General features: G+C 43.7%; 1 protein-coding gene across 1 annotated transcript in view; it reads left to right on the top strand.

Moving 5' to 3' along the window:
* Positions 1–25,573, top strand: part of LOC120028061 (phenylalanine--tRNA ligase, mitochondrial-like) — a 134,240-nt gene that overhangs the window by 30,926 nt on the left and 77,741 nt on the right. Inside the window, exons 3-5 of the mRNA XM_038973210.1 lie at positions 9,268–9,933; positions 10,238–10,400; positions 10,635–10,766. Of these exons, the coding sequence (XP_038829138.1) occupies positions 9,286–9,933; positions 10,238–10,400; positions 10,635–10,766 (943 nt within the window). The 5' untranslated portion in view covers positions 9,268–9,285. The remainder of the gene's footprint in view (positions 1–9,267; positions 9,934–10,237; positions 10,401–10,634; positions 10,767–25,573) is intronic.

Below are 25,573 nucleotides of genomic sequence, written 5' to 3'. Positions count from 1 at the left end.
TGTTATATTTTAGATTATTCAAAGTAGCCACCCTTTGCCTTGATGACAGCTTTGCACACTCTTGGCATTCTCTTAACCAGCTTCACCTGCTGAGCACTTGTTGGCTGCTTTTCCTTAGCTCTGCAGTCCCAACTTATCCCAAACCATCTCAGTTGGGTTGAGGTCGGGTGATTGTGGAGGCCAGGTCACTCCATCAATCTCTTTCTTGGTCAAATAGCCCTTACACAGCCTGGAGGTGTGTTTGGTCATTGTCCTGTTGAAAAACAAATGATAGTCCCACTAAGCGCAAACTAGATGGGATGGCGTATCGCTGTGGTAGCCATGCTGATTGAATGTGCCTTGAATTCTAAATAAATCACTGACAGTGTCACCAGCAAAGCACCCCCACACCATCACACTTCCTCCTCCATGCTTCACAGTGGGAACTACACATGCAGAGATCATCCGTTTACCTACTCTGTGTCTCGCAAAGACACGGCAGGTGGAACCAAAAATCTCAAATTTGGACTCATCAGACCAAAGGACAGATTTCCACAGGTCTAATGTCCATTGCTCATGTTTCTTGGCCCAAGCAAGTGGTTTCTATGCAGAACTTTGACCACGAAGGCCTGATTCACTTCTCTGAACAGTTGATGTTGAGATGTGTCTGTTACTTGAAATCTGGGAAGCATTTATTTGGGCTTCAATTTCAGAGTTTTTTTTTAAATCCCAGCCCCCGTCCCTGCAAGAGGCCTTTTGGTAGGCAATCATTGTAAATAAGAATTTGTTCTTAACTGACTTTCCTAGGTAAATAAAAAAGTAATAACTTATCCTCTGCAGCAGGGGTAATTCTGGGTTTTCCTTTCCTGTGGCGGTCCTCATGAGAGCCAGTTTCATCATAGCGCTTGATGGTTTTTGTAACTGCACTTGAAAAAACTTTCAAAGTTGTTCATTTTCCAGGGTGACTGACCTGAATGTCTTAAAGTAATAATGGACTGTTGTTTCTCTTTGCTTATTTGAGCTGTTCTTGCCATATTATGGACTTGGTCTTTTACCAAATAAGGCTATCTTCTGTATACCAACCCTACCTTGTCACATCAGAAGTGATTGGCTCAAATGCATTAAGAAGGAAAGAAATTACACAAAAGAACTTTTAACAAGGCACACCTGTTAATTGAAATGCATTCCAGGTAATTACCTCATGAAGCTGGTTGAGAGAATGCCAAGCGTGTGCAAAGCTGTCATCAAGACAAAGGGTGGCAACTTTGAAGAATCTCAAATACAAAATCTATTTGTATTTAACACTTTTTTGGGGGGGTACTACATGATTCCATACAGTATGTGCTATTTCATGTCTTCACTATAATTCTACAATGTAGAAAATAGTAAAAAATAAAAACCCTTGAATGAGTAGGTGTGTGTAAACTTTTGACATGTACTGTATGTACACACACAAAAACATCCTATTGGCATGTACACCTACCTAGTCTATAGACACCCAACGCATTCATAAATCAACCATTTTTAGTAAATGCTCATCGATCAAACAAATATATGAGAAAGTGTAGCGGGGGAAAAAAGGGATTATTTACTTTGTTTTGATTGCTGTCACAGAACTCATATGTTACACACTGACAGGCTATGGTACTGTACAAGCGGCAGCAAAGTCCTTTAATTCATTCTTGCAATGAGAAAGTTAGTGTATTTAAGGCTTGATCTGCGAGGTTCTGGGACTAAGCTATTTTAGGTCTTATTCAAAGCTCTGTAGGGAGATGTGATGTGAATCAAGTGGTGCCCCTCACCATGAATTATGCAGTGTTTGTGGACTTTCTTCTGCTTCCCTGCTCTCCTCCTCCCGCACTGTCTCCCCTCTCTCTCTCTCTTTATTTCACTCTCACACACTTTTTCCTTCTCACACATCCCTCCTTCCCCCGACACACATTGACACGGTGTCTCTCACACACACTGACTCCTCCCCTCCTCACCCTCTCTCTATCTCTCTCTCCCTCTGACACGGCTGAATACTGACTAGATTTATAGATGTGCTACGTGGGGGTTGGAATCAGAAGCGGGTAATGTGCTGTGTGGACGAGGCGACTCATTCTCTCCCTACCATTAATCAAAAGAAGGGGAGGCTGACTGACGAGTAGATCATTTATTTCATGGGCCCCCATTGAGACTTTGTGTGTGTGTGTGTGTGTGTGTGTGTTTTGATGGAGTTTATTTGTGTGTTCTTAGTGAATTATGCATATTTGTGGGACTCACCTTGTAAAACCTACGATTTAGACTTAGACAAGCCTTAACTGGCTAAAACTTTCCGGATTAAGAACCATAATCCACTTTGCTGCAATGCCCCTGCAATGCAACATCCTTTGTCCTTAGTCTCTCATTATTTATGTGTGTGTGTGTGTGTGTGTGTGTGTGTGTGTGTGTGTGTGTGTGTGTGTGTGTGTGTGTGTGTGTGTGTGTGTGTGTGTGTGTGTGTGTGTGTGTGTGTGTGTGTGTGTGTGTGTGTGTGTGTGTGTGTGTGTGTGTGTGTGTGTGTGTGTGCTTGCATGTCTATTTCACCATATTGTGCCAGCGAGAGGAAGGTGTAAGAAAAAACTCAGTTCTCCTCTTCTCAGCTCATGAAAAATAGCTGGGAAAGGGCAAATATTTGAGCGTCGCCAATAGAGCTGCACTGTTAGCCCAGAAATAAATACAACTCAATCCTCCCAGGTGCTTCGATGCAGTCTTCTCTGCTGAAGCAAACCTGCCTGGCAAATGTTCACAAGGGGAAAGAACGAGCAAGAGAAAGGAAGAGCGACACAGGGTTTATTTTTAAATGAATTTGTTCTCATATAAATCACTGCTTGTCCATTATTATAGCTGTGCTCATACATTTTAGGTGACGTGTATATTTTAGATGAGATCGCATTGTGTCGGCATCTAGCCTCTTGCCAGGGTGTTCAACCTTTAATGTGTTTGCCTCACGTAACCTCAAACACAGAGACAAGACAGTGTTTAATGTAGAAAGCCATAGAGTTCATTTGAGCACCAATCCAATCCCACATGAATACATTCTGTCCAGCGTTGGTTGATCTCCCCTCGTTTTTTTTCTTCTTTGGCCTTCGAAACTAAATTCTCAACCCTCTAGGCATTTTCGGTTGTAGTATGGTTGGGCGTAGGTTTTATATCAGGCCAATTGAAGGATTGCACAAGTTTTCAAAATGTTCTTTAGACGTTGCCCTACTATAATTTCAAGACAAATTTGTGATATAGGTAAAATCCACAAACACTGAGACCAGATTTTTCACTTTAAAATGTACAGGTAGCTGCCAAAATAAAGGAAAAAACAACATAAAGTCTCTTTAATAGGACAGTGGGCCACCACGAGCCAGAACAGCTTCAATGCGCCATGGAATATATTCTACAAGTGTCTGGAACACTTGGCGGGATGTATTTGTATGTATTATGGATCCCCATTAGCTGCTGCCAAGACAGCAGCTACTCTTCCTGGGGTCCAGCAAAATGAAGGCAGTTCTAAATTTTTTAAAAACCTTACATTACATTCACAACAGATTTCACAACATATCTGGCCCCTACTCAGGCCCCTACTCTACTACCACATATCTACAACACACAATCCATGTGTGTGTGTGTATAGTGTCTATGTTATCGTGTGTTTGTATGCATGTGTCTGTGCCTATGTTTGTGTTGCTTCACAGTCCCCGCTGTTCCATAAGGTGTATTTATTTGTTTTTAAATCAAATGTTACTGCTTGCATGAGTTACTTGCTGTGGAATAGAGTTCCATGTAGTCATGGCTCTATGTCGTACTGTGCGCCTCCCATAGTCTGTTCTGGACTTGGGGACTGTGAAGAGACCTCTGGTGGCATGTCTTGTGGGGTACGCATGGGTGTCCTAGCTGTGTGCTAGTAACTCAAACAGACAGCTCGGTGCATTCAACATGTCAATACCTCTCACAAATACAAGTAGTGATTCTCTCCTCCACTGTGTGCCAGATGACTGACCAGTAGTCCAGGTGTGACATAACTAAGGCCTTTATGTCTTGTTGATAGTGCTGTTAAGAATGCAGACAAGCGCTTTGTTTTGGACAGACTTCTCCCCATCCTAGCTGCTGTCGTATCAATATGTTTTGACCATGACAGTTTACGATCCAGGGCTACTCCAACAGTTTAGTCTCCTCAACTTGCCCAATTTCCACATTTGTAATACATCATATTTAGTTGCGATTTAGGGTTTAGTGAACGATTTTTCCCAAATACAATGCTTTTAGTTTTTTTTAAATATTAAAGATGAACTTATTCCTTGCCACCCATTCTGAAACTAACTGCGGCACTTTAAGTGTTGCAGTCATTTCAGTCGCTGTGGTAGCTGACGTGTATAGTGTTGAGTCATCCGCATACATAGACACACTGGCACACTTTACTCAAAGCCAGTGGGATGTCGTTAGTAAAGATTGAAAAAAGTAAGGGGCCTTGACAGTTGAATGGGTTATTTCTGATTCTTACCTGGATTTTGTTGGAGAGGCTTCCATTAATGAACACCCTCTGTGTTCTGTTAGTAAGGTAACTCTTTATCCACAATATAATAGGGGGTGTAAAGCCATAACACATCAGTTTTTCCAGCAGCGGACTATTATCGATAATGTCAAAAGCCACACTGAAGTATTACAAAACAACCCCCACAATAATTTTGTATCATCAATTTCTCTCAGCCAATCATCAGTCATTTGTGTAAGTGCTGTGCTTGTTCAATGTCCTTCCCTATAGGCGTGCTGAAAGTCTGTTATTGATTTGTTTACTGTAAAATAGCATTGTATCTGGACAAACACCATTTTTTCCAAAAATGGCTATTTGAGCCAGTAAACAGAGCTTTACTATCCTTAGGTAGGGGAATAACTTTTGCTTCCCTCCAGGCCTGAGGGCACACACTTTCGAGTAGGCTTAAATTGAAGATTTGGCAAATAGGAGTGGCAATATCGTCTGCTATTATCCTCAGTAATTTTCCATCCAAGTTTTCAGACCCCGGTGGCTTGTCATTGTTGATAGAAAGCAATCATTTGTTCACCTCTTCCACACTTAGTTTTCGGGAATTCAAAATTACAATGCTTGTCTTTCATAATTTGGTGAGATATACTTGGATGGGTAGTGTCAACGTGTGTTGCTGGCATGTCATGCCTAAGTTTGCTAATCTTGCCAATGAAATCAATTATTAAAGTAGTTGGCAAAATCCGTGGGTTTTGTGATGAATGAGCCTTCTGATTCAATGAATGATGGAGCGGCCTCTTCGCGACTGTCTTGGTGTGTTTGGACCATGATAGTTTGGTGATGTGGACACGAAAGAACTTGAGTCTCGACACCGCTCAACTACAGGCCCGTCAAATGTTTTCCTATAGTCCACGATCAGCTCTATTGTCTTGCTCACATTGAGGGAGAGATTGTTGTCCTGACACCACACTGCCAGGTCTCTGACCTCCTCCCTAAAGGCTGTCTCATCGTTGTCGGTGATCAGGTCTAGCACTGTTGTCTCATCAGCAAACTTATTGATAGTTTTGGAGTCGTACTTGGCCATGCAATCGTGGGTGAACAGGGAGTACAGGAGTGGACTACGCACCCCAACCCCAGTGTTGAGGATCAACGTGGTAGATGTGTTACCACTTGGGGGCGGCCCGTCAGGAAGTCCAAGATCCAGTTGCAGAGGGAGGTGTTTAATCCCAGGGTCCTTAGCTTAGTGATGAGCTTTGTGGGAACTATGGTGTTGAACGCTGAGCTGTAGTCAATGAATAGCATTCTCACATAGGTGTTCCTTTTGTCCTGGTGGGAAAGGGCAGTTTGGAGTGCGATTGAGATTGTGTCATCTGTGGATTTGTTGGGGCGGTATGCAAATTGGAGTGGGTCTAGGGTTTCCAGCGTAATGGTGTTGTGAGCCAGTTCCAGCCTTTCAAAGCACGTCATGGCTACCGACGTGAGTACTACGGGGCGGTAATCATTTAGGCAGGTTACCTTCTCACTCTTTGGCTCAGGGACTATGGTGGTCTGTTTGAAACATGTAGATATTACAGACACAGTCAGGGAGAGGTTGAAAATGTCAGTGAAGACACTTGCCAGTTGGTCCATGCATGCCATCTAGCACCACAGCTTTATAGGTCTTGTTCACATCAGCTACGGAGAGTGTGATCACACAGTCGTCCGGAACAGCTGGTGCTCTTATGCATGCTTTAATGTTGCTCGCTTCGAAGTGAGCATAAAAGGCATTTATCTCATCTGATAGGCTCACATCACTGGGCAGCTCGTGGCTGGGTTTCCCTTCGTAGTCCAAAATAGTTTGCAAGCCCTGCCACATCCTGCGAGCGTCAGCCGGTGTAGTAGGATTCAATCTTAATCCTGTATTGACGCTTTGCCTGTTTGATGGTTCATCTGAGGGAAAAGCGGGACTTCTTATAAGCGTCCGGATTAGTGTCCCACTCCTTGAAAGTGGCAGCTCTAGCCTTTAGCTCGATGCAGATGTTGCCTGTAATCCAGGGCTTCTGGTTGGGATATGTACGTACATTCACTGTGGGGACGACGTCGTTGATACACTTATTGATGAACCCGGTGACTGAGGTGGTATACTCCTCAATGACATTGGATGTTCCAGTCTGTGCTAGCAAAACAACCCTGTAGCGTAGCATCCGCTTCCGTATTTAGCGAGTCACTGGTACTTCCTGCTTTAGTTTTTCCTTGTAAGCAGGAATCAGGAGGATAGATGTATGGTTAGATTTGCCAAATATATATTTTTTTTATACATCTCTGTGTGTGGAATAAAAGTGGTCTATAGTTTTTTGTTTTTCTCTGGTTGCTCAAGTGAGATGCTAGTAGAAATGAGGTAAACAGATTTAAGTTTCCCTGCGTTAAAGTCCCTGGCCACTAGGAGCGCCGCTTCTTGATGAGCATTTTCTTGTTTGCTTATGGCCTTATACAGCTGAGTGCGGTCTTAGTGCCAGCATCGGTTTGTGGTGGTAAATAGATGGCTACAAATAATATAGATGAGAACTCTCTTGGTAGATAGTATGGTCTACAGCTTATCATGAGGTACTCTACCTCAGGCGAGCAATACCTCAAGACTTATTTAATATTAGACATCGCGCACCAGCAGTTATTGACAAATAGACACACACCCCCGCCCCTCGTCTTAACAGACGTAGCTGCTCTGTCTTGCCGATGCACGGAAAACCCAGCCAGCTCTATATTATTTGTGTCGTCGTTCAGCCACGACAGTTTTTAATGTCAACCTCTCCCTGGTAGGATAGTCTTAATTGTAGATCGTCCAGTTTATTTTCCTATGATTGCACTTTGGCCCATAGTACGGAGGGTAGTGGTGGCTTACCAACTCGCCGACAAATTCTTACAAGGCACCCCGCCCTCCTCCCCCTTTTCTCCATCTTTCCTTCATGCTAATGACAGGGATGTGGGCCTGGTCTCGAGAAAGCAGTATATCGTTTGCGTCGGACTTTAAAGCAAAAAATATTTGTCAAGTTCGAGGTGAGTTCTGTTCTGATGTCCAGAAGCTATTTTTTTTCATAAGAGATGGTAGCAGCAACATTATGTACAAAATAATTTACAAACAAAATAGCACCTCTGGCGCCATTTTGTCAATGATATAATGTCATTCATCTTTGTTTCATAGTGTTTCATCTTATTATTCAGTTTAGTCACATGATTTCTCAATTTGCAGTACATTTGTCAATTATTTGTACAGCCAGACCTATTTGCCAGTTTTTTTTGTGGCCTCATCCCTCTCAACCGTACAATTTTTCAATTCCTCATTTCACAGGGATTTAACAGTTTTTACAGTAATTTTCTTAATGGGTGCACATTTATAAAAAATTGGGATAAGCAATTTTATGAGTCAAGTACAGCGTCTGGTTGCTCCTCATTACACACCACGGACCAACAAATATTATTTACATCAACAACATAGGAATCGCTATAAAACTGACATTTGACAGAGCCTCCTGAGTGACGCAGCAGTCTAAGGCTCTGCATCGCAGTGTTGCGGCTGTAGGGAGAGATTTACTTTGCTTATTGCGATCTAGCGACTTCTTGTGGTGGGCTGGGCGAATGCAGGCTGATTTTGGTCGTCAGTTGAACTGTGTTTCCTCCGACACATTGATGCAGCTGGCTTCCGGGATCATGAAATTGGGGAGAAGGGGGGGGGGGGGGGGGGTGATAAAATAATAATAATGACGTGACATCGTTCTTCCATGAGAAATCCATAATAGTCCAGGTGTGACATAACTAAGGCCTTTATGTCTTGTTGATAGTGCTGTTAAGAATGCAGACAAGCGCTTTGTTTTGGACAGACTTCTCCCCATCCTAGCTGCTGTCGTATCAATATGTTTTGACCATGACAGTTTACGATCCAGGGCTACTCCAACAGTTTAGTCTCCTCAACTTGCCCAATTTCCACATTTGTAATACATCATATTTAGTTGCGATTTAGGGTTTAGTGAACGATTTTTCCCAAATACAATGCTTTTAGTTTTTTTTAAATATTAAAGATGAACTTATTCCTTGCCACCCATTCTGAAACTAACTGCGGCACTTTAAGTGTTGCAGTCATTTCAGTCGCTGTGGTAGCTGACGTGTATAGTGTTGAGTCATCCGCATACATAGACACACTGGCACACTTTACTCAAAGCCAGTGGGATGTCGTTAGGGGGGGGGGTGATAAAATAATAATAATGACGTGACATCGTTCTTCCATGAGAAATCCATAATTTGTTGTTTTGTTGATGATGGTGGAAACCGTCGTCTCAGGCACCGCTCCTGAATCTCGCATTAGTTTTAATTGGATTGAAATCTGGTGACTGAGACTGCCATGGCATATGGTTTACATTGTTTTCATGCTCATTCAGTGACTTGTGTCCTGTGGATGGGGGCATTGTCATCCTATGGGGGCATAGCCATGGTAGTAGCTAAAATAATGGCCTTCCCAGCATTTTTATACGTGACCCTATAGCATGATGGGTTGTTAATTGTTTAATTAACTCAGTAACCACACCTGTATGGATGGGCCTGTATCCTTCATTTACTCAAGTGTTTCAATTATATTGGCATGTAATGTTTTTGTAAAATGTTCTGTGGAAATTGTTAAGTAGTCATTGTGCATGGAGTTTTACCTTGTAACCATTTTGTTTTTGTTTGACATACATTTTAAAGTGAAAAATCGGAGTCCCTGTGTCACTTTGTTGCTATGGAATTGAAAGGCCGCCAGAACTGACAAATGTCCCTGTCTTCTATAGGTCCATGGAGCAGGTACCATGAGGCTGCACTGCAGGATCCTTCCCCTCTTCCTCCCTATCCTCAAGCCCCTAGCACGTCATAGGCCGCTCTGCTGCCTCCCAGCCAATGGCAGGCCAACCACAGCCCCCAGACTCTTCCTCTCCTCCCGTCACCTGAACACTGATGTCCCTTCCTCCCAGCCCCTGGTTGGCCAAGATACAACGGTCAAAGTTATGGGCTACTCCTACCCTCGTGATGACTTTACCAACGTGACCAGCAAGATCCTGGCCAAGGTGGGCTGCAACCTGCACAACCAAGCCCACCATCCTCTCTGGCTCATCAAAGAGCGAATCAAAGCCCACTTCTACCGTGCCTACATCATGCGCTCTGGCAACCCGCTTTTCTCGGTCCATGACAACCTCAGTCCGGTGGTGACGACGGAGCAGAACTTTGACAGCCTGCTCATCCCGCCCGACCACCCCAGCCGGAAGCGAGGCGACAACTACTACCTCAACCGGGGCACCATGCTGCGAGCTCACACCTCCGCCCACCAGAGGGAGCTGGTGTGCTCGGGGCTGGACGCCTTCCTGCTGGCGGGTGACGTGTACCGAAGGGACGAGATCGACGCCAGCCACTACCCCGTGTTCCATCAGATGGAGGGTGTACGCCTCTTCTCCAACCACGAGGTCAGTATAAATGGTTGTGGAGTTAAAGTACTGGTACATTCAAACTAAACTCAACACTGCCATGAGAAGCTCCAGTGTTATTGATTAGCTTCGAATCCTAACCACAAGGTCAAGGCATTCTCTGTAGTGTCACAACAAGGTCAAAGAGTAGGACTCACAAAGTAGGATGAATACACTGGGCCCTTGTTACACAGCGGCAAGATCTACTGTTTTATCGATTTAAATATGCTGTGTTGAGTGCTGTAAAGACATTGATAAGTCATCTTAGATTCACATACAGTAACTCACCTTTTTTACCCCCAAGTTGTTTGCCAAGGTGTCGAGTGGAGAGGACCTGTCTCTCTTTGAGAGCGGGGGGCACCGGACCCCTCAGAAGCAGGAGACACACACTCTGGAGGCGGTTAAGCTTGTGGAGTTTGATCTGAAACAGACCCTCGACCGTATGGTCAGACACCTGTTTGGAGAAGGTAAACAACATTCCAAGTTCAAGTTTGTTGATAGGGACATCTTACCTTCCGATGGGTCTTGAGAAAGAGAGAAGAAATGCAATTAATATTCTCCAATAGTCCTTTAAGGCCAGTGGTCTCTAGAAAGAAAGGACGTTTTTTGATACTTTTGGGATCATTCCCTCGCCTTTTGTCTCAACCTGTCCTTTCTTCTCCTCCACCTACCTTCATATTCTCCTCTCTTCTCTGTGCCAGAGCTGGAGATCCGCTGGGTAGAGTGTTACTTCCCCTTTACCCATCCCTCCTTCGAGATGGAGGTGCGTTTCCAGGAGGACTGGCTGGAGGTGTTGGGCTGTGGAGTAATGGAGCAGGAGCTGGTGCACTCTGGTAAGCACTTCTGTTGAGAGACACACACACACACACACACGTAAACACTCACACACGAACGCATGAACACAGACACACCCTCATTCACTCTTCCAAACACACATGCACTTACTATATACATGAACACAAACATGCTTTCACAAGAAAATGCACTTTCATAGGCATACACACTTGGGCAAATACAAACTTATGCTTGCATACACTTACTCTGTCTCACACATACAAATACAGTGCATTCGGAAAGTATTCAGACCCCTTCCCTTTTTCCACATTTTGTTACGTTACAGCCTTATTCTAAAATGGATTAAATTGTTATTTTTCCCTCCTCAATCTATACCAATACACCATAATGACAAAGCCAAGACACGTTTTTAGACATTTTTGCAAATGTATTGAAAATAAAAAACAGAAATACCTTATTTACATACAGTACCAGTCAAAAGTTTGGACACCTGCTCATTTTCTTTATTTTTTACTATTTTCTACATTGTAGAATAATAGTGAAGACATCAAAACTATGAAATAACACATATGGAACCATGTAGTAACCCCCCAAAAAGTGTTAAACAAATCAAAATATATTGTAGATTCTTCATAGTAGCCCTGATGACGTTATCTCAACCAGCTTGATGAGGTAGTCACCTGGAATGCATTTCAATTAACAGGTCTGAACAGGTGTGCCTTGTCAAAAGTTCATTTGTGGAATTTCTGTCCTTAATGCGTTTGAGCCAATCAGTGGTGATAAGGTAGGGTTGGTATACAGAAGATATCCATATTTGGTAAAAGACCAAGTCTACATTATGGCAAGAACAGCTCAAATAAGCAAAGAGAAACGACAGTCCATCATTACTTCAAGACATGAAGGTCAGTCAATCCGAAACATTTCAAGAACTTTGAAGGTTTCTTCAAGTGCAGTCGCAAAAACCATCAAGCGCTATGATGAAACTGGCTCTCATGATGAACTCCACAGGAAAGGAAGACCCAGAGTTACATCTGCTGCAAAGGATAAGGTCATTAGAGTTACAGCCTCAGAAATTGCAGCCCAAATAAATGCCTCACTGAGTCCAAGTAACAGACACATCAACTGTTCAGAGGAGACTGCGTGAATCAGGCCTTCATGGTCGAATTTCTGCCAAGAAACCAATACTAAAGAACACCAATAAGAAGAAGAGACTTGCTTGGGCCAAGAAACATGAGCAAAGGACATTAGACGGGTGGAAATCTGTCCTTTGGTCTGATGAGTCCAAATTTGAGTTTTTTGGTTCCAACTTTGTGTGACGCAGAGTAGGTGAACGGATGATCTCTGCATGTGTAGTTCCCGGCGTGAAGCATGAAGGAGAAGTTGTGATGATGTGGGGGTGCTTTGCTGGTGACACTGTCTGTGATTTATTTAGAATTCAAATCAAATCAAACTTTATTTGTCACATGCGCCGAATACAACAAGTGTAGACCTTACCGTGAAACGCTTACTTGCAAGCCCTTAACCAACAGTGCAGTTCAAGAAGTGTTAAGAAAATATTTACCAAATAAACTAAAGTAAAACAAATTAAAAGTAACACAATTACATAACAATAACAAAGCTATATACAGGAGGTACCGAGTCAATTTGCGGGGGTACAGGTTCGAGGTAACTTGTACATGTAGATAGGGGTGAAGTGATTTAAGCATAGATAATAAACAGCGAGTGGCAGCAGTGTACAAAACAAATGGGGGATCAATGTAATAATGTAATAGTCCGGTGGCCATTTTGATTAATTGTTCGGCAGTGGCTTGGGGGTAGAAGCTGTTAAGGAGCCTTTTGGTCCTAGACTTGGCGCTCCGGTACCGCTTGCCGTGCGGTAGCAGAGAAAACAGTCTATGACTTGGGTGACTGGAGTCTCTGACAATTGTATGGGCTTTCCTCTGACACCACCAATTATATATTTGTCCTGGATTGCAGGAAGCTTGGCCCCAGTGATGTACTAGGCCGTACACACTACCCTCTGTAGCACCTTATGGTCAGATGCCGAGCAGTTGCCATACCAGGCTGTGATGCAACCGGTCAGGATGCTCTCGATGGTGCAGCTGTAGAACCTTTTGAAGATCTGGGGACCCATGCCTTATCTTTTCAATCTCCTGAGGGGGTAAACGTTTTGTCATGCCCTCTTCACGACTGTGTTGGTGTGTTTGGACCATAATAGATCGTTGGTGATGTGGACACCAAGGAACTTGAATCTCTCGACCCGCTCTACTACACCCCCGTTGATGTTAATGGGGGCCTGTTCGGTCCGCCTTTTCCTGTAGTCCACGATCATCTTCTTTGTCTTGTTCACATTTAGGGAGAGGTTGTTGTCCTGGCACCACACTGCCAGTTCTCTGACCTCCTCCCTACAGGCTGTCTCATCGTTGTCGGTGATCTGGCCTACCACTGTTGTGTCGTCAGCAAACTTAATGATAGTGTTGGAGTCATGTTTGGCCACGCAGTTGTGGGTGAACAGAGTACAGGAGGGACTAAGTACACACCCCTGAGAGGCCCCAGTGTTGAGGATCAACGTGGCAGATGTGTTACCACTTGGGGGCGGCCCGTCAGTAAGTCCAGGATCCAGTTGCAGAGGGAGGTGTTTAGTCCCAGGGTCCTTAGCTTAGTGATGAGCTTTGTGGGCACTATGGTGTTGAACGCTGAGCTGAAGTCAATGAACAGCATTCTCACATAGGTGTTCCTTTTGTCCAGGTGGGAAAGGGCAGTGTGTAGTGTGATTGAGATTGCGTCATCTGTGGATCTGTTGGAGCGGTATGCGAATTGGAGTGGGTCTAGGGTATCCGGGAGGATGTTGTTGATGATGTTGTTGATGCGATACGCCATCCCATCTGGTTTGCGCTTAGTAGGACTGTCATTAGTTTTTAAACTGGACAATGACCCCAAACACACCTCCCAGGCTGTGTAAGGGCTATTTCACCAAGAAAGAGAGTGATGGAGTGCTGCATCAGATGACCTGGCCTCCACAGCCACCCGACCTCAACCCAATTGAGATGGTTTGGGATGAGTTGCACCGCAGAGTGAAGGAAAAGCAGCCAACAAGGGCTCACCATATGTGGGAACTCCTTCAAGACTGTTGGGAAAGCATTCCATTTGAAGCTGGTTGAGAGAATGCCACGAGTGTGCAAAGCTGTCATCAAGGCATAGGGTGGCTAAAGAAGAATCTCAAATACAAAATATATTTTGATTTAACACTTTTTTAGGGGGTACTACATGATTCCATATGTGTTATTTCATAGTTTTGATGTCTTCACTATTATTTTACAATGTAGAAAATAGTACAAAATTATCAGGATGAATTTAGAAGTGTTCACAAACGTCTTATCTACACACTTTGAAAGAAAAGTACTCCAGTCATCATTCACCATTCAGTTCCTATTGGGCAAAAGAACAACACAAAACACAACCAAAACAAATTGCAAATGCATCCAACAAGTTTGTAGTCACAAGCTTCATGTAGGTATTGTGTGCTAGGAATATGGGACCAAATACTAAACTTTTGACTACTTTAAAACCCTATTAGTGAAATGTGTCCATATACTTATGACATCTTCAAATGAGGGGACTAGATCTATTTCTAAACAGTAAAACAAAATAAGGTAATACATTCTGTACTTTCGCCTCATATTGAACATTTGATCTCATATTCAAAATACTGGAGTATAGAGCCAAATGTAACATTTTAGCTTCACTGTCTAAATATATACGGAGGGGACACACAAACAAACAGACTGTACTCTTTACAGAATTGTATACTTAAGCGATAGCTGTTGCTGTTTTGCCCTTGAACAAATCTGTGTGCTGATGCGCCTCAATAAATATCCCACTTATCTAGAAATCAATAATACATTAAATGGACGCCAAAACAACATGGCTCCAGTTTAGCTCTAGTGTTTGCTCTCTCCCCCCACCGAGGGCCCTTTGCTGTTGTGGCTAAGGTCGTTGGGGTCAAATCTTTCTCCTCCGTCCTTTGCCATTTCTGCAGTGCAGTCACACTTCCTGCCTCCACCAGCAGATGGCAGTGTTGTGCAGCAGGGGGCAGAGCCAGAGGTGAGCTTGGGAGTGGTGGGAGTGTTCCATTTGGGGAGTGTGAGGCAGGAAGACACTCTGTTGGGCCCCAGGAGAGGGGAGCTGGTTCAGCGGCCCAAACAAAGGCTCGTTCCAGGGGAGAGGACCTGGAACGACCCCCTCACGCTGCAGCAATAGCTCCCAGCCAGCAAGCCAGCCAGCCATCCACCCCTAGACTGTTACTGAAGCCATTAGAGGAGAGGGAATAGTACGGAATCACTGAATCAGTAGTCTTACGGTTTTGCTTCAGTGAAATATACAGAAGGCATCAAAAGACTGTTCGGGTTGGCACGATAGTGTGAAAGCCACCCTAATGTAGTGCACACGCAAACAAGGCCTTGTTGACGGCAAAAGTGCATTGTTATCAGATAAGGAGTGGGGCTGAATACTGCCCATTAGAAATCAAAACTCAGATTTGGGAAAAGATTTGGAAGATATATCTGTTCCTGGGAATGTTGGGAGATCTCCTGGTTCCGGCTATGCACGACAGTGGAAAAACCCTCTCAGCTCCTAGCCCATCACCTCCAGACATATTGATTACACAGCCATGTCCAATGGGCTCAGGCTCTACCTGCCTGTGACAATGTCCCACAAGTGCCTGATTCACATTATTGGGCCAAGCTGTATGGGTTGGCCTGTGTTGGCCAATCCATACAGCTAAGGTTGGCCTTAGTGTTATTTATTCTATATTCTGTAATGTTTAGTATTCCTTGTCTTGAGGTACTCTGACAGATAGGCGAACACCTAATATCTCGCTCCCTTTGTGTGTTTCCTCTTCTTGTGTCCACTGAAAAATGCATTGCTCCAAGATTACGCAAGAGCTTCACTGCTTGTTTACATCTGGTTAAAAAGGTACTACCGGCTCATAATCAGTGTTTCAACGCTCTTTTATCCAGCAATTTTTGTATTTTATTATGTAAAATATAGTTATGATTTCTTCTCACGCTATGAACCTTTTTTTCTTTAATTCATTAAGTGTAACACAAGGCATTATATTTCTATTATTTGAAACCTAATAGCGTTGTTCATCAGGGTACACCATAGCAAAAAAATTTAAAGAGCATTGCAACATAAAATGAAAACCAGCAGGAGGAGGTCAGATAGTACGTCCTAGGGTTGGGCGGTATCCAGATTTCCATGTCATCATCCTTATTTTTCTCCCGGGATTTACGGTATTACGGCCCCCCAAAAAACTAAAAGCCCATTGGGTGTCTATTACCAGAATGCTAAAAACAATTGCCCGTGTAATAGCGAATTTCCATGGAGGCTGCTAGCTAAATATGCTAACGAGCTGAAACAAAAATAAACGAATTGCAAAGATAGGCAATCCAGCCCATAAAGTTATACGTACAGTATATAGGTAGGAAAGGTCTCTCCTAGACCCAGTCTCTCCTAGCACCAGCCCAGCTACCCCCAGTCTCTCCTAACCCCAGCCCAACTACCCCCAGTGTCCCCTAGCCCAGCTATCCCCAGCCACACAACTCATCCAAAGGTCTTTCACTTCTCAAACACGGCAGAAAGCTATTACAACCCTAAAATGCAAGATTAACTTTAAGCAAAACATTAGGAAATGTAGCTGGCTACAGTCTTTCTATGATACACATTCGCAATATGATGGCCATGCATAGTTTTTGCAAGAAATACCTTGCTTTTTCATTGTATGCTCATTTACTTGTGTGGCTGCCAGCCAAATAACATTGCACTTCTGTTGTCATCTGATGACAATGAAGCTATTTTCAGCCGAATATTGCACTAACGTACAGTATTTTATGTGAAGCATAAAGCAAAACTATAGTTGGACGTCCCTGATCACTCTATTGAAGAAAAATAATAATAATTTGACTTTCAATATGAAACGTGACCCCTGTCAATACACAGCTCGACTCACCTGCTCCCGCTTTCTCCCGTTGTGTTTTTTACAAACAAACACGTGACTGGCTCAACTGTTCTGGGGAACTATGGTGAGCTACATAATGTGACAGGTGAAATGAAGAATGCGATCTGCTTCATCTCCTGACGTATTGCACAAGTTGACTGCAAATATTTACTTAAGTATCGACAAGTATAAAAATATATAAGAAAAAGGTCAAAGAAACCGGTTCAACGGAGTTGACGGTATACGGTGTCCCGCCCAAGCCAAGTACGTCCTCATTTCTCTCTGTTCTGGAACGTTTTCTTCCATTTAGTGACTTCGGAACACGACCCAGTTGGCTGACCAGTTGATACTGTACCTTGAGACCCTTTGTGCGTTGACCATTGATGGTGTTACTGTCAACACCGTTCATGTGGCTGTTGCCAGCGGAGACTATGATCTGTTGCAAGGACTATAATTGGGATTGTTTTATGGCTCTGTAACCCTTGTTCTTCGTACCTGCAGCACTAACACTGGGAAAATAAATAGGCATGCAAAACTGGGGTGACGTATGATGTTGCTACGCTACACACCTGTGTGTGTGTGTGTGTGTGTGTGTGTGTGTGTGTGTGTGTGTGTGTGTGTGTGTGTGTGTGTGTGTGTGTGTGTGTGTGTGTGTGTGTGTGTGTGTGTGTGTGTGTGTGTCACTTTAATGGGACCAGTCCACACTGGAGTGGAGGTTGATTGCATATCAATGGAAGTGTCCCGCTGCCCTGTCAAGAACATTGCTCTGCTGCAATGCTCTTGACATTAATCTGCGGGAGAGGGTTGTTCTTCAATGACTTTGTCAAACTACACACAAAACCACATGTGCCCACATATGCACACACAGACCCACACTTGTATTTTCTTTCCCATTTTCCCTCTCTCACTCTTCACTGCAGGGACTTTGTTAACCACACCCTGCCACTCTCTCTCCCTCCCACTCTAACACACACAGATACACACACCCACACTCTCACGGACTAGCTCCTCGCTCATGCTTGTTCTTACTCTCTCAACTCCGTCTCTCTCCCTCTCCCCCCATTTCTTCACTGCGGCAGATCAGTGTGCCTCCCGTTACCAAGGCAACTCTTCATTCATTCCCCCCACACACACACACACACCCACCCACCCACCCTCACTAACTCATACAAACTCATACATGCACCCTTTCCCTTAGGAACAGTGAGACAATAAGAAAAAGATGGCAGAGAGGGTGAGGGAAAGATACAGAGAGAGAGTATTAAATGTGTGGGGTTCTCTCTCCAGACGGGACCAGCAGCCGGCCTGCCAGTAGGGGGGTGGGGGGGTGAGTTTTTTTTAAGTATGACCAGCCATATTCTGAGCATGGACGAGGCGTGCCACAGGCTTGGGGTTTAGGGACAGATCAAAGGGTGAAGGAAGTGATGCGGGGGAGAGGAGGTTTCCAGCCTCCATTAGTGCTGGCGGTCCCACTTAGATATTCATTAGAGCGCCGGTGTGTAATCCCTTTGCACGCATTGATTCCACAGGGAACTGAAGGGTGGGCAAGGGTGTGTGTGTGTGATGGAGAGGGGGCGCTACTGAGGGGCCTCCCCAGAACCTGACCACCGCATATGGGACCCGGTGTTAATGACGGCACGTGTCACCCCCCCCCCCTACCCCCCCCTCCTCAGTTTAGTCACGCCCCGGAGGGCACAGTAGACCCCACCAATGTGATTTAAAATTGTGTTCGGCTGACAATTAGCGCCCATTCAAGTCCCTGTGCCAGAGGGCCACAAGCTCCCAAGGGACAGCAGAGAGGCGTGGGGCGTGTGGATAGGCTGGTGTGAGTGAGGGTGGGGGGAGGGGCATTGGTTCAGGTGGCACCTTCGTCTTAATCCACCTCCCTTCTCCTTTATACTGAATAAATCATGTGCCAATTCTGACCCGTCCCCTCTCGATGTCTACATTCTCATTACACCACCTTCTGTCAGATCTGGGCTTTTTTTCTATTCATTTTATGAGTCGGCGATTTTAATCAGTCCCTAAACCCCACGCCCCCCTGGCCTGACTGACGCCTTTCTTTTCTTTGATTATTAATGCCAGTTCCCCCTCGTAGGAAAAGGACACAGGGAAAACATGGATAGGGAAAGAAAATGCTGCTGATGAGTGATTAGGGAAAGATGGAGATTGAGAAAAGGAAGGAAGGGTTGATCAAAACAATTCATATCTTGGTAAAAGCAGGGATCAGTATCTCTACCGAGAGACCAAGAGAGAGACTGCAGTATACAAACCAGAATAGCTATAGACTAAGGGAGAGCGATAAAGATAAAGAGAGGGCGTATGGGGGGGAGGAGGAGGGAGAGAGAGAACCAGTTAACGCTGTGATCCCTCATGTTTTGTTAAGGTGGCAACTCCTCCCACTCTCTGGCCCCTCACCCCAAAGCAATTGGCAGGTGGCCCTCCCCCCTCCCCTCACCTTCCCCTCCTCTAGTCCCAGTGGTCCCACTGCAGGCAATCACTAGTGGGACAGAGGGTGGAGACAGCTGGTCCACGCACACACACACGCCAACTACCACTCCCTGTCCCCTGAGTCTGCAGGGCCTGCAAAAAACAATAGTTTGTGCAGCGTTCCATTTGAGCCAGCTTGCCTTCGCATGGGCCAAAAAGACCCAGACAAACAGAGAGGAAGAGGGATTGAGAGAGGACGAGAGGATGTCATTGATAGGGCAAAGTGGAGAGTCAGTGTGGCCTAATGAACACACTGGATTGATGCAGTGCCTTAGGTCACCTTTGCGAATACGTCATACACTGAGTGTACAAAACATTATGCACACCTGCTCTTTCAATGACTTAGACTATCCAGGTGAAAGCTATGATCCCTTATTGATGTCACTTGTTAAAGAAGGATTTTTAAGCCTTGAGACAATTGCGACATGGATTGTGTGTGTCATTCAGAGGGTGAATGGGCAAGACAAAAGATTTAAGAGCCTTTGAACGGGGTATGGTAGTTGTTGCCAGGCGTAGGGCTGTTGCGGTGACCGTATTACCGCCACGGTAATGTCCTCTTATGCACTCTGGACATGCATTGGTAGTACCCAACTCGCTAAAGACCATCAGGTCGCTACTGGCCTGGTACTCAGGGCTCTATTGTCCCTCTAAGTCTGACATCAATGCAATCGAAAATCACATCAAACACTTGTCGTTAAAACATTGTTCTTTTTAAACTCACCTCACTGTGATTGATCAATTTGAGGAAAGAAGTTCAACAACAGATTGAAACCGAGTGGGAAACGTGATCATCGTGGATGTTGTTCAACGCCTAACACAACGAAATGTACAGGACTTTTGTGGTGAATAATTCAAACCAGCCATAAGCATATTGTAAGGCGTTCACTCAATGCTGTACAATGTAGAGGAGAAACGGGGCAATTCAAGAAAGAGCTCCGAAATGATGTCAAAACGTAGTTTTCTTTGCCCTATGTCATTATAAATGACAGACTGAATCATCACACTGTTCTCTATTATAACCTTAATTATACTTGTACTTGACTGTGTTGATGACATAAGAGCGTTAATTTGCTGTGACTGTTGCTAGTTTAGACTGCACTGCTCTTGGTTGTATCTCTTCCATATTTGGGGTTGTGAGGTTGGACCATTTTGGAGGCATTTCCGCTGGTTGGACCAATCAAAATCAACTTGATACCTTCGTAATTTTCACCTCCAGATCATTGGCTTTCATTGCCTATAACCACAATCAATCTACGTTGAGAGGGTCTGTTTCTATGGCGTTTTAAAGGGAAAGACTCAGAAATACAAAATGGAAACGGGAACAGATTGTCTTCGGAGGGTGGATATTGAAATTCAGTCTGTTAGATTTGTAAATAAATATATATTTAGTCCCTATTTAGGTTTGTATTCAGCGGATTTAATTTAGAAATAGCCCATGTTTTCACTCATGAACCTGCAGCCACTAGTTAGCTTGTCAGTTGACATTTGAAGTCAGCGCCGTTCTGCCACAGACTTCTATTGAGTATTATACAATGGGTGGGTCTAACCCTGAATGCTGATTGGTTAAAACCGCATTCCTGCCAGTGTTTATTCCACAAGTTGCCGCCGGCTAAATCTATGACATTAAAATGGCTATTTACTCAGTTCCATCTGACTGTGCAATCCATTGCCTCATCAGCCCAGCCAAGCAAGTTATGAACTTGATCTCCACTTTAAGACATTATCTCATTTCTTTTAGACTAACATTTAGTTTTCAACAGCGGAGATGTGTTTAAACCTTGCTGTCTGTCTCTCCGACATTTGCAACATTGTTTCAATATTCAAATTTGATCTCCTGCTGTTCCCATAGGAATGTAATGAACGTGTCGGGACGAGACAGACGGGCAGGCAGCGTTTCTCAGCCAGTCGAAATCATGATTCAACTGGCATCATTTTTTGGGATATACAGTTGAAGTCGGAAGTTTGCATACACTTAGGTTGGAGTCATTAAAAGTCGTTTTTCAACCACTCCACAGTTTGTTTTTTTTAACAAACTATAGTTTTGGCAAGTCGGTTAGGACATCTACTTTGTGCATGACACAAATTATTTTTCCAACAATTGTTTACAGACAGATTATTTCACTTATAATTCACAGTATCACAATTCCAGGGGGTCAGAAGTTTACATACACTAAGTTGACTGTGCCTTTAAACAGCTTGGGAAATTCCAGAAAATGATGTCATGGCTTTAGAAGGTTCTGATAGGCTAATTGACATAATTTGAGTCAATTGGAGATGTACCTGTGGATGTATTTCAAGGCTTACCTTAAAACGCAGTGCCTCTGCTTGACATCATGTGAAAATGAATTGAAATCAGCCAAGATCTCAGAAAAAAAATTGTAGACCTCCACAAGTCTGGTTCATCCTTTTGGAGCAATTTCCAAACGCCTGAAGGTACCATGTTCATCTGTACAAACAACAGTTCGCTAGTATAAACACCATGGGACCACACAGCTGTCATACCGCTCAGGAAGGAGACGCATTCCGTCTCCTAGAGATGACCGTACTTTGGTGCAAAAAGTGCAAATCAATCCCAGAACGACAGCAAAGGACCTTGTGACGATGCTGGAGGAAACGGGTACAAAAGTATCTATATCCACAGTAAAACGAGTCCTATATCGACATAACCTGAAAGGCCGCTCAACAAGAAGCCACTGCTCCAAAACCGCCATAAAAAAGCCAGGCTACGGTTTGCAGCTGCACATGGGGACAAAGATGGTACTCTGGTCTGATGAAACACAAATAGAACTGTTTGGCCATAATGACCATCGTTATGTTTGGAGGAAAAAGGGGGAGGCTTGCAAGCCGAAGAACACCATCCCAACCGTGAAGCACGGGGGTGGCAGCATCATGTTGTGGGGGTGCTTTGCTGCAGGAGGGACTGGTGCACTTCACAAAATAGATGGCATCATGAGGACGGAAAATTATGTGGATATATTGAAGCAACATCTCAAGACATCAGTCAGGAAGCTTGGACGCAAATGGGTCTTCCAAATGGACAATGACCCCAAGCATACTTCCGAAGTTGTGGCAAAATGGCTTAAGGCTTATGCAAATTATAACACGGGTGGCGAACATATACAAGGAGAAGAAGAAGGAGACGGAATGGAGGAGCGGCGACACCACAGCAACTACACTTTTCCCTTACTCACTTCGGCTACGTGCCCGTCGCAGCTTGTTCCTTTGTCCAGGCTTTCGTTAATGAGAGGGGGATATGGGACAAGAGCTGTCACTGTGTTAATCCATTTTAGGGGATTTGTAAAAAGCCTTTTCTGCAGGGAAATGTGCTGTTCCACCAAGTCTCCAGCAGCAACTGGAAGGGACATGGCCTTGACATGGCCTTAGACATTTTATCGGAAGCCCAGGTGAGGGCAAAGAGAGAGAGATGATATAGAGTGAGAATTCAATGATACAGTGATTTGCCCAGCGGGCAAAACTGATTACAATGCCGTCATTATGACATCATGGTCACGTTGTATATGGGCTGGATATGTTTTAATCTTTTTAGCAACCAGAAAAACTTCCAAAATGACTTATTTCCCTGTTGTCAAAAAAATGTATGATGTCTTCTCAACCAAAAAACCCCGTACACAACCAGGAAATTACGTAATCAAGACTTCATGTGCCAAATTGGGCCAGCTGGGTAGTATTTGAATCGTGCTAAATATATTGAGGCTGAGCTGGTTATCAAATCCCATCAAGCTAAAAAAAAATATCCACCAAGCCATGTGTTGCTTCGCGCCCAGAGGAAAATGTGGCCCTAAGGGAGCTTCGAAAGGGCATTTGTGGAGTAAAAATCTCATATATGTAGAGTTATTCACATCGGAGCCCTAATAACAAGTCCCCTCTTGCCCTCCAATCCTGTCCCACCAAAAGCTCAAACACAATTGATGCAGAGACTGACTGTATTTTATACCTTTTCCAGTTCTTTCACATCAGCAGCAGCACAGATGACAGTATAATGTCAAGGAGAGTAAGGAACTTTAGATTGTTTATATACACACTAGTTTTTCCCCCTTTTCCACTGGCTCATCTCAGACTATTCCGGAAATATATATCCCTCAACCTTGTTAAACGACTTTTTAAATGTGTTGGTGTTGTGGTGATCAGAATGGGGCAGGGAGTATTCAGATCAGTACTATTGGTCATTGCTACCATTCATTATTTGTCTATGTAGCAGTGGTTGTAATGTCCCTTCAACATTTACTTGGTGCAGTAATGTTGGTGGTTTACAACCCACCGCTCCATGCACCACCCCTGCAGCCCGAATGGAAATCAATCAGGATTGCAATCAAAGTGAAAGTCAATCACTGTGTCCCGTGTAGTTGTTGTTCCACATACATTATAATGATGTATTGTACAGTCAATCTCTCCCATCTTCATCCAGTTATATTTCAGTGCTAACCCGTTTCTTTCTCATTTAGGAGATACGTTAGATCAAAATTCTACACACTACACTAATTCTATACACTACTGGTCAAAGGTTTTAGAACACCTACTCATTCAAGGGTTTTTCTTTATTTTTACTATTTTCTACATTGTAGAATAATAGTGAAGACATCAAAACTATGAAATAACACATATGGGATCATGTAGTAACCAAAAAAGTGTTAAACATATCAACATATATTTTGTATTTGAGATTCTTCAAATAGCCACCCTTTGCCTTGATGACAGCTTTGCACACTCTTGGCATTCTCTCAACCAGCTTCATGAGGTTGTCACCTGGAATTGATTTCAATTAACAGGTGTGCCTTCTTAAAAGTAAATTTGTGGTATTTCTTTCCTTAATGTGTTTGAGCCAATCAGTTGTCACAAGGTAGGGGCTATACAGAAGATAGCCCTATTTGGTAAAAGACCCTGTCCATATTATGGCAAGAACAGCTCAAATAAGCAAAGAGGAATGACAGTCCATCATTACTTTAAGACATGAAGGTCAGTCAATATGGAACATTTCAAGAACTTTGAACGTTTCTTCAACTGCAGTCGCAAAAACCATCAAGCGCTATGATGAAACTGGCTCTCATGAGGACCGCCACGGGAATGGAAGACCCAGAGTTACCTCTGCTGCAGAGGATAAGTTCATTAGAGATACCAGCCTCAGAAATTGCAGCCCAAATAAATGCTTCACAGAGTTCAAGTAACAGACACATCTCAACATCAACTGTTCAGAGGAGCCTCTGAATCAGGCCTTCATGGTCGAATTGCTGCAAAAAAAACACTACTAAAGGACAAAAATAATAATAAGAGACTTGCTTGGGCCAAGAAACACAAGCAATGGACATTAGACCGGTGGAAATGTGTCCTTTGGTGTGGAGTCCAAATTGGAGATTTTTGGTTCCAACCCGCCGTGTCTTTGTGAGATGCAGTGTGGGTGAACGGATGATCTCTGCATGTGTGGGGTGCTTTGCTGGTGCCCCCTACTGTATTTATTTATTTAGCTCCTTTTCACCCCATTATTTATATCTCTACTTTGCACAATCTTCCACTGCAAATCTACCATTCCAGTGTTTTACTTGCTATATTGTATTTACTTCGCCACCATGGCCTTTTTTTTCCTTCTTTTTTTTTGCCTTTACCTCCCTTATCTCACCTCATTTGCTCACATTGTTTATAGACTTATTTTTCTACTGTATTATTGACTGTATGTTTGTTTTATTCCATGTGTAACTCTGTGTTGTTGTATGTGTCAAACTGCTTTGCTTTATCTTGGCCAGGTCGCAATTGTAACTGAGAACTTGTTCTCAACTTGCCTACCTGGTTAAATAAAGGTGAAATAAATAAAATAAAAATGTAAAATTAGAATTCAATGCACACTTAACCAGCATGGCTACCACAGCATTCTGCAGCGATATGCCATCCCAACTGGTTTGCACTTAGTGGGACTATCATTTGTTTTTCAACAGGACAATGACCCAACACACCAGGCTGTGTAAGGGCTATTTTACCAAGAAGGAGAGTGATGGAGTGCTGCATCAGATGACCTGGCCTCCACAATCCCCCGACCTCAACCCAATTGAGATGGTTAGGGATGAGTCGGGCCACAGAGTGAAGGAAAAGCTGCCAACAAGTGCTTAGCATATGTGGGAACTCCTTCAGGACTGTTGGAAAAACATTCCAAGTGAAGCTGGTTGAGAGAATGCCAAGAGTATGCAAAGGCAAAGGGTGGCTATTTGAAGATTCTAAAATAGATTTTGATTTATAAAAACACTTGTTTTTGGTTACTACATGATTCCATATGTGTTATTTCATAGTTTTGGCGTCTTCACTATTATTCTACAATGTAGAAAATAGTAAAAATAAAGAAAAACCCTTGAA

Source organism: Salvelinus namaycush, chromosome 33 (assembly GCF_016432855.1).
Source record: "Salvelinus namaycush isolate Seneca chromosome 33, SaNama_1.0, whole genome shotgun sequence".
NCBI lineage: Eukaryota > Metazoa > Chordata > Actinopteri > Salmoniformes > Salmonidae > Salvelinus > Salvelinus namaycush.
The sequence above is the reverse complement of the archived record's forward strand: the minus strand, read 5'-3'. Positions and strand labels throughout refer to the sequence as shown.